Consider the following 15288-nt stretch of genomic DNA (forward strand, 5'->3'; position numbering starts at 1 on the left):
CCAGTGCATACCTGTTCATTGATCCTGCCACTGCATACCTGTTCATTGATCCTGCCACTGCATACCTGTTCAGTGAACCCGCCACTGCATACCTGTTCTGTTCAGTGAACAGTTTGGTGTGTCAGTGTGAAGCAGTACCTTAATTACACTACCTGATTGATGTATACACATGCAAGATGTTTTAAAGCACTTTAGGCCTGTCATTTAGCATTCAATGTGATTTCTGCCCTTAAAACGCTGCTTTGCGTCAAATCCAGATTTTTCCCGGGGACTTTTGGCATCTATCCCACTCCGCCATGCCCCCCTCCAGGTGTTAGACCCCTTGAAACATCTTTTCCATCACTTTTGTGGCCATCATAATTTTTTTTTTTTTTCAAAGTTCGCATCCCCATTGAAGTCTATTGCGGTTCGCGAACTTTAACGCGAACCGAACCTTCCGCGAAAGTTCGCGAACCCGGTTTGCGAACCTAAAATCGGAGGTTCGGCCCAACTCTAATGAAGAGATGGACTAGTCCAAAACCTGTCGCTTCTGTCAGATTTCTACTACCTACTGTAAGTGACAGCAACATAGGAGAAAAGTAATTTATGGCTCATTTTACTCTGGAAACAACGTACTTCTTATTTGTATATGTTTGCATATATTTTAAATTTTACATTTTTTGCCATAGTTCCCCTTTAAGTACTTTTCTTAAAGATCATTTGCGCTCTAGGCTTATGGTTTCTTCCAGATAACATGGCTGGAAGGTTGGAGGTTTAGCTGTCAGGTGGTGCTCACGTGATGGTCCTTGAACTGACCTGTTGGTAGAATTGGTCGAAGGTCATGATTGGGCCAAAGAAGAAAAAGGGGAGGTAGAAGTTGTACTTGAGGAGGTCGATGGGGGAGTAGAAGCCCTCTGACCTCTCGCAGGTCTCCAGCGCAAAACTCATACAACGTAAAATGGTGAAACCACATCCGCCATAGAAGAGGATCTCTTGTAGGTTGAAAGATCCCGTGACGAAGCCATTCTAGAGCCAAAGAACACAGAAGAACCACAATGAGCCAATGTCTAAGATCTCCAAAGTACTCAAACTAAAGGATACTGTCCAATGAGAATGTTCCTTCCTCACCTCCTTTTCATGCCAAGTTTTCCCAACTTCGTTTTCTTTCTCTCGCTTCCATTGACTCTTCTTTTTTTGCATTTTATTTTTTATTTCTTGCTACTCTTTTTTTCCCCCTTCCCCCTCTTTTCCTTCCCTCCCTTTAACTTCCTTTCCTTCCCCCCTCTCTTCTTTCCTTCCTTTAATCTGGACCTGAACTCTTACACAGGACAGAAAGAAAACAGAAAGAAATGCATCCTGTATGTATTTAGAGAGCTTAGCCTGTCTAATTCCCCCCTTATCTTATCTGTGACTAATCACAAGTATATTTTGGTCAATCAGCTGTGTCAGCTCAGGAATCCCTTCTGCCACTCATTTGTAAACACAGGATGTTAACCTTATGTCTGCTTCCATGAAAGCAGGAAGTGGACACACTACAGATACTGCAGGATTTGTATCAGATGTAACAAAGACATGTTTTTCTATAAAGGTTATTATGCTGTTGCTTATCTCTTTGAGCAGAGAATAAGTTCTGAGTTCAGGTCTGCTTTCCTTCCCCCTCTCTTTCTTCCTCCCTGCCTTCCTCCTATTTCCTCTCTACTCTTGCCATTCCCTCCATTTCTTTCTGTCTCTCTTTCTTCCATTCCCTTTTTTCTTCCACTTCTCTCTTTTTCTTCCCTGCCCTCACTTTCCTGCCTTACTTCTTTACTTATCTTACCCCTTCTCTTCCTCCAATCCTCATATATTTCCTCCTTTTATCTCCTTCCTCCTTACTCCGTTCCTTCATCCCTCCTTCCCCTCCTCCCTGCCTCTTCTGTCCTGTCTGTTGTTTTCCGTCACTTCCCCCGTTGGGGTATAGTCATGAAACCGCTGTAAAGTTTCCATACACATGAAGTGTAACAAGCAATGTAGAAGCAACACATCTCGGCATACATAACGCAAGTTGTGCTATGTGTGCAACTCATGTTACGCTACCTGCGCAAACACTGGTACAATATTACTGCTTTTTTGTGAATATACCTCTTTGCTCTTTCCTTCATTCATTACATTATTCACTAATCTCTCTCTGTCCTCCTTCCCTTGTCTCTCATAGTACTTTCTCCTCCCCTGCCCATTAATAGTGGTGCAGCATGACATGTCGCTAACTGTCACTCCATTTGCGCACACCTGACAGTTACTCATCTTACACGCAAAAGCTTTATAACTCAACTTAAAGGGAACCAGAGACGAAGCACCCTCAGGTATTTTACCATATATATCAGTAAGAACATTAGAGAAAACACTTACCATGCTCTCTGTTTCATCCTCACTGCTAAAAGTGTCTGTTATCAGTTGTGATATGAATCCCGGACTGATGATTCAGTCTGGCTTTGCAGGGAATAATTATAGCTGAGTCATTATAGCAGAGCCACAAGGGGGCAGACTTGGGCTTGAAAAGACACCAGAGAAGACAGACTCAGCTATAATCTTTCCGTAGCAAAGCTAGACTGAATGCTCAGTCGGGGATTCTTATCAGAGGTGATAACAGTCAGATTAAACAGAGAACAATGAAACAAAGAGCAGATTAGGTGTTTACTGTCATGTTCCCGCTGATTTATAAGGTAAGATACAAGAGGGTGCTTCATCTCTGGTTCTCTTTTAAAAAAAGACTGAAGCAGCTTACTCTAGAATGTATTAAAAATAGAAATAAATCTAGAAATAAAAATAGACAGAGTAATCTTCCTTAGAAGTAGCAAGAATGTTATTTTGGAGAGAAGTTAAAGAAAATAGGTTTGCAGGTTGAATTTCTTTTTAAAATCTCTACAACATCAATGACAGTCACTGGTAAGCTAAGAGGAGCCCAATATACAAACAGGTTAAAAAGGAAGTAAGTGTTGGCTTCCCTCCGACACAATTGTATGTTTATAGGGCCGCTATTGCGAAAAATTGTAAAATTTAAAACGCATACTTATAAGATGTACATCTCTCGCAGAGGTAAATGCACTATAAATTACTTTTGTCCTACGCTGCTGTCACTTACAGTAGGTAGTACAGATAGGACAGATCTGACAGATTTTGGACTAGTCCGCCTCCTCATGGGGGTTTTCAGGGATTTCTTTGTTGTTTGCAAAAACATTCCCTGCAAAGGATCTATACAAATATGCCTTCCAGCCTCCATGCTTGCTTGCACACTATTTTGGCAGTTGGATGGAGCAACTGCCATTCAGTAAGTGTCTTTGAAAATAAAGATACCCCCTTGAGGAGATGGGCCAGTCCTAAATCTGTCAGATCTGTCAGAGGTTTGCAACCCTGGGGCACAGGAAAAAATAAATTTATGGTGCATTTTACTCTGGGACAAATGGTCATCTTTTACATATACATTCATTATACATTTTGCAATTTTCCCTGATAGTAGCCCTTTAAAGGGAAGGTCCAGGCACAAAAAAAAAAAAGAGTTTCACTTACCTGGGGCTTACACACTCCGCTGTGTCCGCTGCGTTGTACCGCGATGGGCAATATGATTGCCTTGCAACACGATGCAATGATATTATCAATGGGACTTTACACAATCGGGCTCTACACATTGAGTTCTGATGCAGTGATGCAGTAATACCCAGGATTTACCTTAAGGCACTGTAGGCACGAGCCTACAGGCGGCTGAAGATGGAAAGTTGGCTCACGCCCCTCCCACAGTGCCTTCCTCCCTCCTTCCCTATGCAGAGTCCTGATGAAAGTGTAAAGGAGAAATTACTCACCTGGGTCTTGGACTCTCAGCATTCCACTGACCAGATCGCCCTTCAGTCAGGGGGAACCTCTAGCTAGTTAATACTGAGGTTCCTCTGGCTACCTAATAATTGGGGACACCTCGAGCTACTTAATATTGACAGTACTTCTGGCTACCTAATGCTAAGGGGCACCTGTAGTTTCCTATGACGGGTAAGGGAGAAGTCACAGCTGGGCCAGCAAGCACACTTTTGGTGCAGTTTGGGGCTTGTAGGTTCATGGAGATGACAGGACATCTGTGCCTGCAGGCTCCTATGAGGTAAATCCAGGCCTGGTAATGACCAACATATTGCGCAGCGCATTTACCGGGCAACACGTGCGTTTACAGTGGGAGTGAGGAATACCTTCCTTGCACTGTATGGTTACACCAAAACGCAACCACACGTTGTGACTTTTCCACCAAGTTGTGCTGCGATATAACTGCCTCTATTGGGAGGTCGAGTTGATCTTTTTCACAAATATCTTTTTGAAGAGTAACCAAAGCTCTGTGTCTATGCCCTGCGTTTAATCTATGTTGCCTTGCTTTTAATGCTTCTCTGTTTGTAGCCATTGCGCTCTGAACCACTGTCAGGGAAGCGCAGTGCAGGAACATTCGGGGAATCTGCATTAGAGCTTAAAGAGAACCAGAGATGAAGCACCCTCTTGTATTTTACCTTATAAATCAGTGGGAACATGACAGTAAACACCTGTTTTTTGTTTCATTGTTCTCTGTTTAATATGACTGTTTCACCTCTGATAAGAATCCCCGACTGAGCACTCAGTCTAGCTTTGCTACGGAAAGATTATAGCTGAGTCTGTCTTCTCTGGTGTCTTTTCAAGCCCAAGCCTGCCCCCTTGTGGCTCTGCTATAATGACTCAGCTATAATTATTCCCTGCAAAGCCAGACTGAATGCTCAGTCCGGGATTCTTATCACAGCTGCTAACAGACACTTTTAGCAGTGAGGATGAAACAGAGAGCATGGTAAGTGTTTTCGCTAATGTTCTTACTGATATATATGGTAAAATACGCAAGGGTGCTTCGTCTCTGGTTCCCTTTAAGCTCTGTGTCTGTGCCCTGAGTCCCACTGACATTATTGTCACCATGCTTCCTGACACCCTGCTCCTACTCTCCATTCAGAAGGTCAATAGAACCATTTATTAGTCTTCTTTATAGGGCCCCCTTCTCACACCAGGGCCCCAGGCAATTGTCTACGTAGCCTTGCCTTTAATCCGCCTCTGACCTCACAGGCAGAACCAACAAAAGCCGAGTATAGACGGTACCTCCCCACATATGCAACTGGTGTTTGCTTTTTTAGGCAACCTTGGTTTGAGAGACCAATTTGTCACATCTACTGTATATTCATTAAATAGAACACTACCCTATATTGGACTCATGGAGCCCCTGTGCGTTTTTTTAGGCCTCTCATATCTCACTGTATCAATGACAAGTAGGCTTTTGTGCCTGTAATCAATTATTTGAGCAGTTCTGTCATCTTCTCTGGAAGAGCCCAGAAAACATACTTGCCAGGAGATGAACGGTTCCACCTTGAAGGATGCGAGGCTACACAGGCCAGCCACCCAGCACAGCCACTTGCTCTTCACCAAGGAGACAGTATAAAGAAGTAGGCAGTGGGACATCACCAGCATCAAGTAGTTTCCACCCATGATGGTCAGGACGGTCAGGATGCCGTACAGCATGTAGATCCAGGACCTGTACTGTGAGGAGGAAAACTCAGTCACTCAGAGCAGGTTCATGGCAACATGATGAGAACTTAGCAACGGCTAACCACGGACTAAAAGCTGGTTCAAGAAGACACTTGTTAAAGAGAAACTCCGACCAAGAATTGAACTTTATCCCAATCAGTCGCTGATACCCCCTTTTACATGAGAACTCTATTCCTTTTCACAAACAGACCATCGGGGGGCGCTGTATGGCTGATATTGTGGTGATACCCCTCCCACAAGAAACTCTGAGGACCGTGGTACTCCTGGCAGTTTCCTGTCTGTGAACCTTGTTGCATTGTGGGAAATAGCTGTTTACAAGTGTTTCCAACTGCCAAAAACCATGCAGCAGCTACATCACCTGCCAACAGTAAAATGTTCACTGGAGTTCCTCGTTAAAGGATATCCCACCCCAAATGTATAAATCTGCGACTGGCCGAGGCTGGAGAAATAAGCCATCTGAGCATGGCCACAATTCCCTAAAGGGGCCCATGCACTGGTCGATTTCAGCCATTGACTGCCGATTCGACCGCTCTGATCGAATAGGCTAGAAATCGATGCAGCAGGAAGCATGATCGATTGGCTGATCGATTTCTGGACGATTTCTATCGATTTACTCAATCGGTCCGGATGGAAAATTTAGGACGATTGGCTACTGGCAGCAGATCGATGGCCCATAATGTTGCATTGGATCGAATGGTGCATTTGCTTCTGCATTTTATTCTGAAATCTATTGGAAATCTGTTCCTAGTGTGTGGCACACATCAGACAGGAATCTATCTGATGGTCGAATCTGCTGCAAATCTATAAGTGTATGGCCACCCTTAGCGGCGTTCGAATTGGGCGGCGACTGACGCAGCAATACATCACCTGTGCGCCAGTGCGAGTCCCCGGGTCTGTGCTGTCCCCGTCTCCGGGTGGTCTTCTTCTGCATCTCCTCTTCACTTCCTGTCCCATCCTGTGAGAAAGGGAAGTTCAAACAATAGAGCGCCCTCTACTATTTGAACTTCTGTTTGGGACAGGAAGTGGAGAGAAGATGAAGAAGAAGGCCAGCCAGAGAAAGGGACAGCACGGAGCCGGGGACTCGCGCCGGCGCACAGGTGATATATTGCTGCTGGCTGGGGGAACAGGGGCGACGAGGCAGGCAGAGGCAGCTCCACAGGTTGTGAATCGATTTCATGCTGAAAATCTGAAGTTATTCTCACATGCAGTAGATAGGGAGGGGAGAAGCACATGCAGGCAGGATGTAGCTCCGCCTCTCCTGCTGCCAGGACAATTACAGCTAGCCTGTGTAGGACAGCCAGGGAAGGAGAGAGAGAGAGGCTGTGGCTGTGTGTGTGGGGCTGGCTAGGTGTCTCTCTCTTCCTCCCTCGCTGTGTTCCTGCTGTGTATATTTCTTTCTATACAGAGTCCCCTTCTGCATTAACTAGTAAAAAATAAATCAGACAGCTCATAATGCTTCACTTTACATTGCAGTCTGTAGTAACACTTCACTAAGGCCCGGTTCACATTAGCGTTCCCTGTCCGGATTTTCCTGATCTGATCCGGACCGTATACTGTACAAACGGAACGTACGTTCCGCATAGCAATGCAAAGTCTATGCGGACTTTCACACGTGTCCGTTCCGTACAGTACGGAGCCGGACCGGATCCGGACTCCGGACACTTGTCCAACATGCGCTATTTTTTGGGTCCGGATCTCCAGCCCACGCACCCGGACCGGAGCCGGACCTGAGCCTGACAGCACCATCCGGAACACAGAAACCAATGGGGAACGGAAGGCACAGAACACACTGCCTACAAAAACCTGACGTTCTACCCCACTTCCTATGCGTATCCAAGCGGCCATTTCGGATGGGGACACATGGGCCAAGCATGTCTGGAGTGGAGCAGCATTGACAGACGTGCTGGAGCTGTTTGGCAGAAAGTCGGAGGTGGAGGTGAGGCCTACAGCGGAGGGACCTGATTCTACAGGTGCACCAGGTGCACCTTCTGCTGACCCCAACATTTTTTTATTTAAATTTCACTATTTTTTGCCCACGGATCCGGATGGCAGCCTGATGCATGCCTGATACAAATGGATCTGGATCGGATCCGGATCGGAACCGTACGGTTCTGATCAGGATCAGGTCCTGATCCGATCAGGATCCGATCAGGATCCGGTCCGTTTACGGAAGTGTGAACGGGGCCTTAACCACTTGCCGACCGCACGCTTATACCGTGCGTCGGCAAAGCGGCAGCTGCAGGACCAGCGACGCAGTACTGCGTCGCCAGCTGCAGGCTAATTAATCAGGAAGCAGCCGCTCGCGCGGCTGCTTCCTGTCAATTCACGGCGGGGGGCTCCGTGAATAGCCTGCGGGCCGCCGATGGCGGCTCGCAGGCTAAATGTAAACACAAGCGGAAATAATCCGCTTTGTTTACATTTGTACGGCGCTGCTGCGCAGCAGCGCCGTAAAGCAGATCGGCGATCCCCGGCCAATCAGCGGCCGGGGATCGCCTCCATGTGACAGGGGACGTCCTGTCACTGGCTGCACAGGACGGATAGCGTCCTGTGCAGCCTCGATCGCCGGGGGGGGCAGCAGGTAGGAGAGGGAGGAGGGAATTTTGCCGCGGAGGGGGGCTTTGAGGTGCCCCCCCCGCAACACCCAGCAGGCAGAAGAGATCAGACCCCCCCAGCACATCATCCCCATAGGGGGGAAAAAAGGGGGGCAATCTGATCTCTCTGCCTGCTACCTGATCTGTGCTGGGGGCTGCAGAGCCCACCCAGCACAGATCAGTAAAAACAGCGCTGGTCCTTAAGGGGGGGGGTAAAGGGTGGGTCATCAAGTGGTTAATGACAGCTCAGGCCAGGTGATAACTCCTCACACATGTTACACTTGCATTCCTCTCTGTGAATTTCCATTCTGTCTTTAGAATTCTGTTGTAATTATAAGGATCGAAACCTTTACTTTAGAAATCACTTCTTAACTTAAGGACAGAATCCTTATTTTAAGGTTTGCCTGAGGTAAATTGCTTAGTGAATACTAATTGCTTTATCACCATGGTGATAACAGTAAAGCGGCACAGAATTATTATTAAAACTGGACATGAGCTTAGTGATTGTGACCATCTTCTGCCTCCCGGGAACTCTGGTGGTGAGATCCCTGTGCTGACCTCTTTTCACCGTTACCAGGAGCTCCGCCCTCCCCTTGCTGGACTTTCATTTAATATTGTACTGAGGAGACTACAAGACAAGGCAGTGGAAGCTCCCAGCATGGGTGGGAACATGGGAAACTCCAAGGTGAGAAGGAGCAGAGTCTTCGAGAAGACTTAAGAGGACATACCTGTGGGATGAGAAGGGAGAAGATTTTGGCGAAGATCACATGACCCGAAAGGGCAAAAATGATGTAATTCCTGAAGGTTGTAAACCACATGACCCACTCGAAGTCCGCCACGTCCTGCAGAGGAAACGCATTGTTATTTCAATGTAGAGACAGAGGAGGTGCTCTTAAGGGGTGCAGTCACTGGCACCACCAGGGGGTGCTCTCATCACGGGTTTAAGTCATTTTTTTCCTACCATTTTCCGTCCAAAGTAATACCAGCCGGACTTGACGTTTTCTCTGAAGGACTTTCTGTTCACGTTATCTGTAAAACACACATACAGGACACCGCCATTAGGAAATATAGTAATAGAAAACTAATTGGGGGAAGGGGGGGGGGCAGGTTCTCTGCAAAAGAATGAGTGTTGAAGCCTCTAATGCTGGGAGCAGGGGTTATGTTTTTCCGTTAGATAGATGTGATAGATTGATAAATTCCGTCATGTCCAATATTCCTCTGGATCGTTTTACCGCTTGAAAATTGAACGTGAAAAACGTATCGTGTGTTTCCAGCATTATAGTTAAAGGAATACTATCGATACCCAAGTGTTCTAAAATGACAGTGTGCAAATAATGTCTAAGTAGCTGTGTAAACATTTTCCTACTTTTCATGTTAAATATCAGAGGCAAAAGCTGTAATTTATTGAGGGTAGGATTTAGCTATATTGGGACAAATCAATTGCAGAAGGGGTGTCTGCTTCAATGCACAGCCAGAGTTGCATATCAGACTACAGAAAGCAAATATCAAACATATCAAACTCTGAAAGCAAAAACAATATGAAAAGCTGTGACAATTGGTTACATTTCCTCTGCTCTCTTCAGACACGTCAGTCAGAAACAGAGCTCCCAACAGCTGCAGCTCCTGTGTCCTGTCTCTCTCTGTCACACAGAGCTACGCATAGAGTTAACTGATCAAGTGTGAGGGTAATTTCGCCTCTCCTCATGGCTCAGTCAGCCCTCAGTTTTGGCTTCAGTAAACTTTGAATGTATTTTGCTAACAGTAAACAAAGAAGTTGCTACTAAAATGTATACACCAGTACTTAGCAGCACTTCCTAAACAATTCCTGTGTCAATTGAAAAAAATATGTGAATCGATAGTATTCCTTTAAGCCCTTCACTCCCCCCCCCCCCCAAAAAAAAAAATCTCCAGAACAGTCCACTTTTGAAGGTTTTTAAGGTATTTTGAAAAGCAGAAAAAAGACCTCATGTCCTGCACCAAATATATATTACTTATAATCGCTATATTTTGGTATTGCTTTCATTGCAGTTTATTGATTTATCTTTTTTTTTTTTTTTTTTGCTTTGTGCTGGAAAGGCCAGCAAAAGAGCTTCTCTAAGCTCTTTGACGCACTGGGTGGAATACAGTCCTGTTTTCTGAACAGCCTGTTGTATTGGTCCGAGCCCTATCCCATACAGCCATATCAATCCCTGCCATGTACTGATGAGGTCCAAAAGTCCGAAACAGGCTGTCAACATGTGGGGTTGATGTGGTTGTGTAATATTTAAAGCTACAGGCTTGCTATACACCAGCGGTTCTGGATGCTTGCCTGGCTTACAGGGGCGAAAAGGGATCATTTGCATATTCAGCAGTGGTGCGTTGTGGGTAACCACAGATGTTTACTTATAGCTTAATTATTGCAAGTTTACTTCTGTTTTAAAAAGGCAAATGTCACCAAGCATTGCTTATTAGTAGGAGGGCTTTTCGGTCTCTTTTATCCCCCTATACATTCCTAGTGGTTTGGGTCACCCTGAGCTGCTTGGTTACTGCTGAACAGCCAAGAAACAGTGAGCGACATTGTGAGATAAGGTTTTACTGCAGGAAAGTTCAAAGGATCATATTTCTGCTTTTTTTTTTTTTATAAAGCTTAAATGACAGAGTGTGGTTTTAAAACTGCAAATGTGACAGAATAATGCAATGTTATAAAAAAAAGTTATATTCATTCTCTGTACTACACATACAATGTATTCATTTATAAGCTTATTATAAGGTTTCTTTTAAAGCTGAATATAGTTAGCATTAAATATGCACTTGAGCCAGAATTAGTAAGCTTCGTACACACAGCCAATTTTGATTGGACAATCACTGGCCAATTTTACTTCCATGTTTAATCGAAAATAAAACAGTGTCTTATATCAATTTTTGCACTAAAAGATATGCTAGGGCTTATTTTCAGGGGATGTCTTATATTTCTATGAACACACAAGTTCCTGTGCTGTGTGCCCTCCTGCCTTCCTCCCCACTGTGCTGCCCCTTCCTCTGCTGGATCCACTTCTTGTGTACCCGTGTCCCCCTAGTACCTTTTGTGTCCTCCTGGTGTTCCCTCTGTGTTCTCCTCTATCCCCTCTCCTCTTGTGTCTCCCTCTGTCCCCATGTCCTCCTCTAACCCTGTCCTCCTGTATCCCCCTTGTCCTCCATGTCCTTCTCGTGTCCCCCTACAACCACCGCTTACCCCCAGCTCTATGCCACACTGTCCCCCATGTCCTCCAATGCCCCCCTGCATCCTCTTCTTTCCCCCAGCTCCATGCTGCTGTGTCCCCAAGCTTCAGCCTATGGGGAAGAAGTACGGCAACTAGTGTTTCTACTGGACCCGATGGTCTCACAGGCGGGACCATGCCTCCGTTATTGGGCCAGTCCCTGCACTTGCTGAGTAGCACTGAGTGATTGGCCCAATAACGGAGACATGGTCCTGCCCACGAGACCACGGGCTCCTGTAATAAGTTTACAAGTTGCCGTACTTTTTCCCCTTGCTGCTGCTAGGACTTATTTTCAGGGTAGGGCTTATATTTCAAACATGCTTAAAATTCCTCCTGGGGCTTACTTTGCGGGGGATGTCTTAATTTTGGGGAAACAGAGCATCTTATCTCTATAGAATATCTCTAATAGATCCCAAAGTCCTCCATTAGGCAAAGAATAACTACCAGCATCGGGCACATTGTTTGGTAAACGACTTGCAAGCATTGGACATGTACCTCGTGATGCCTCGAATATCCCGTTCATGGAATAGACCAAGGCGCAGGTCAGGACGAGGGCGTAGAAGCCCAGCTCATAGTGGGGTAACGCTGTCTTTATCCCCATGGCAGCGGCGTGTCAGCCCCCTGACGGTATCTGCGGAGGAAGATGGTGAGAAATTGTATCAATCAGTAAGATCAGACTCACAGACAAAGGAGCAAAGAATAGCAGCCAAACATGACTTTCTTTAATTTTGTGTCCAGTAATGTTCATAACTGTTTTAGGAACTCCTAGCTGGCTGTATTTAAATGTGGAGGTGACAAGTATGGAATTGGGGAGGGAGGTACGGTAATAATTATAATGCTACTAGCTAATTGCCCGGCGTTGCCCGGGTATGTATTTGGCTGGTGTTGGCTCCGCCTATTTTTTGTAACCCTAACACACAATTACTCACTGACCAAGTTTGTGAGCTTTGCGGTCTTTGGTATCAATAATCTGCATTGAAATGAAACAAATCTGATTGAGTGTGTGTGGCTCCACTCCCTTTTCTGAATTTGAACCCCAGTCACCCAATAACCAACTGTACCAGGTTTGAGGCCTGTGCCATTAACAGTTCAAGAATGGTAGCAATTAAATATTCCCCTTGAAAAGCAACAGGTGAAGTTTGATTTACTTTTGTAGGCTCCACCCACCTTTCTGAATATTAATCCCAGTCACCCAGTGACCAACTGTGCAAAGTTTAAAAACCCTGGCATTAACAGTGTAAGAATGGCTGCAGTGTACATTTTCCCGGTGAAATTTGTATTTGTCTCCACCCACTGATGACCCGGCGTTGCCCGTGTATGTATTTGACTGGTGTTGGCTCCGCCCACTTTCTAACCCTAACACACAAACATTCAATGACCAAGTTTGTGAGTTTTGGAGTTCTTGGCATCAATCATTTGTATATTCCCATAGAAATTAAACATTGATAGGCTGCTTGTGGCTCCACCCCTCTCCAGCATTTGAACCCCAGTCACCCAATGACCAACTGTAGCAGGTTTGAGGCATCTGCTATTAACAGTGTAAAAATGGCAGCAATTTAAATATTCCACTTGAAAATCAACAGGTGAATTTTGATTGGCTATTATAGGCTCCACCCACTTCCCTGAATATCTCAGTCAGTCAGTGACCATCTGGGCAAATATTGGGAACCCTGAAATAAATAGTGTAAGAAGGGCTGCAGTTTACACTTTCCCAGTGAAATGTGTTTTTGGCTCCGCCCACTTTTTGTAACCTTGACACAAAGTCACTACTCAATGCCCAAGTTTGTGAGTTTTGGGGTCCTTGGCATCAATAATTTGTATTTTCCCATGAAATGAAACAAATCTGATTAACTGTTTGTGGCTCTGTCCCCTTTTCTGAATTTGAACCTCAGTGACCCAATGACCAACTGTACCAGGTTTGAGGCTTGTGCCATTAACAGTGCAAGAATGGCAGCAATTTTAATATTCTCCTTGAAAAGCGACATGTGATTTTTGATTGGCATTTTTAGGCTCCACCCACTTTTCTGATTATTAATCCCAGTCACCCAGTAACCAGCTATGCTAAGTTTGAGAACCCTGCCATTAACAGTGAAGAAGGGCTGCAGTTTACAATTTCCCAGAAAAATCTGTTTTTAACTCCACCCACTTTTTGTAACCTTGACACACAGTCACTACTCAATGACCAAGTTTGTGAGCTTTTGGGTTCCTGGCATCAAAATTGTGCTAATGGTAGCAGTTTATCCAGCAAAGAAATCTGGCTGGTTTTGGCTCCGCACCTTTACTGCATTTGAACCCCAAACACTTAACGACCGACTGTAGCATGTTTGAGGCCTCTGCTATTAACAGTGTGAGAATGGCTGCAGTTTCAATATTCCCCTTGAAAATCAATAGGTGAATTTTGATTGGCTCTTGTAGGCTCCACCTACTTTTCCGAATATTAATCCTAGTCACCCAGTGACCAACTGTGTGAAGTTTGAGAACCCTGCAATTAACAGTGTAAGAAAAGCTGCAGTTTACATTTCCCCATGTAAAAAGTTAGTTGTTTTGGCTCTGCCCACTATTTCTAATTTTGACATACAGTCACTTAATGACCAAGTTTATGAGCTTTGGGGTCTTTGGCATCAATAAGTTGCATTTTACCATTGAAATTAAACAAATCTGATTGGCTGTTGTTGGCCCGCTCCCTTCAGAATTTAAATTTCAGTCTCCCAGTGACTGACTGTAGCAGATGTTAGGCCTCTGCCATTAAGAGTGCATGAATGGCAGCAAAGTAAATATTCCCCTTGAAATTCAAAAGGTGAATTTTGATTGGCTGCTGTAGGCTCCACCCACTTTTCTGAATATTAGTCACAGTCACCCAGTGGCCAACTGTGTCATGTTTGAGAACCCTGGCGATAACAGAATGGCTGAAATCAATCTAACAAATCTGATTGGCTGTTTGTGGCTCCACCCCTTTGGTGAATTTGGATCCCAGTCACCCAATGACTGACTGTATCAGGTTTGAGGCCTCTGCCACTAACAGTGTAAGAATGGTAGCAATGTGAATATTCCCCTTAAAATTAATAGGTACATTTTGATTGGCTGTTGTAGGCTCTACCCACATTTCTGAATATTCATCCCAGTCACCCAGTGGCCAATTGTGTAAAGTTTGGGAACCCTGCAATGTAAAAAATGAAGTTGTTGGCACCGCCCACTTTTTCTAACCTTGACATACAGTCACTCAATTATCAAGTTTATCAGCTTTGGGATCCTTGGTATCAATACTTTGTATATTCCCATTGAAAAATAAACAAATCTGGCTGTTTGTGGCTCCACCCCCTTCCTGAATTTGGACCCTAGTCACCCAGTGACCAACTGTACCAGGTTTGAGGCATCTGCTCTTACCAGTATAAGAGAATGGTAGCAGATGAAATATTCCCTTTGAAAATCAAAAGGGGAATTTTTATTGGCTGTTGTAGGCTCCACCCACCTTCCAAAATCTTAATCTGTGACCCAATGACCAACTGTGCAAAGTTTGAGAACCCTGCCATTCACGGTGTAAGAATGGCTGCCGTTTATATTTTCCCAGTAAAAGTTGTTTTGGCACCGCCCACTTTTTGTAACCTTGACACACAGTCACTCAATGACCAAGTTTGTGAGCTGTCAGGTTCTAGGCATCAAAAATGTGTGAATGGAAGCAGTTTATCCACCAAGGAAATCTGATTGGCTGTATGTGGCCCCGCCCCTTTAGTGAACTTTGACCCCAGTCACCCAATGAACGACTGTAGCAAGTTTGAAGCCTCTGCCATTAAAAGTGTAAGAATAGCAGCAGTTTAAATATTTCCCTTGAAAATCAATAGGTGAATTTTGATTGGCTGTTGTAGGCTCCACCCACTTTCTTGAATCTTAATCTCATTCACCCAGTGACCAACTGTGGC

The 15288-nt window shown here is 44.9% G+C and overlaps 1 protein-coding gene across 2 annotated transcripts in view; it reads right to left on the reverse strand.

Moving 5' to 3' along the window:
• The window catches only part of HHATL (hedgehog acyltransferase like), a 54650-nt gene that overhangs the window by 10678 nt on the left and 28684 nt on the right, over positions 1–15288 (reverse strand). For both annotated transcript variants that reach the window (XM_068238523.1, XM_068238522.1), the window contains 5 exons: positions 11867–12002; positions 9097–9164; positions 8864–8977; positions 5341–5535; positions 796–1005 (listed from right to left, as the gene is read on the reverse strand). In XM_068238523.1, the coding sequence (XP_068094624.1) occupies positions 796–1005; positions 5341–5535; positions 8864–8977; positions 9097–9164; positions 11867–11972 (693 nt within the window). In that variant the 5' untranslated portion in view covers positions 11973–12002. The remainder of the gene's footprint in view (positions 1–795; positions 1006–5340; positions 5536–8863; positions 8978–9096; positions 9165–11866; positions 12003–15288) is intronic.

Source organism: Hyperolius riggenbachi, chromosome 5, assembly GCF_040937935.1.
Source record: "Hyperolius riggenbachi isolate aHypRig1 chromosome 5, aHypRig1.pri, whole genome shotgun sequence".
Lineage (NCBI taxonomy): Eukaryota > Metazoa > Chordata > Amphibia > Anura > Hyperoliidae > Hyperolius > Hyperolius riggenbachi.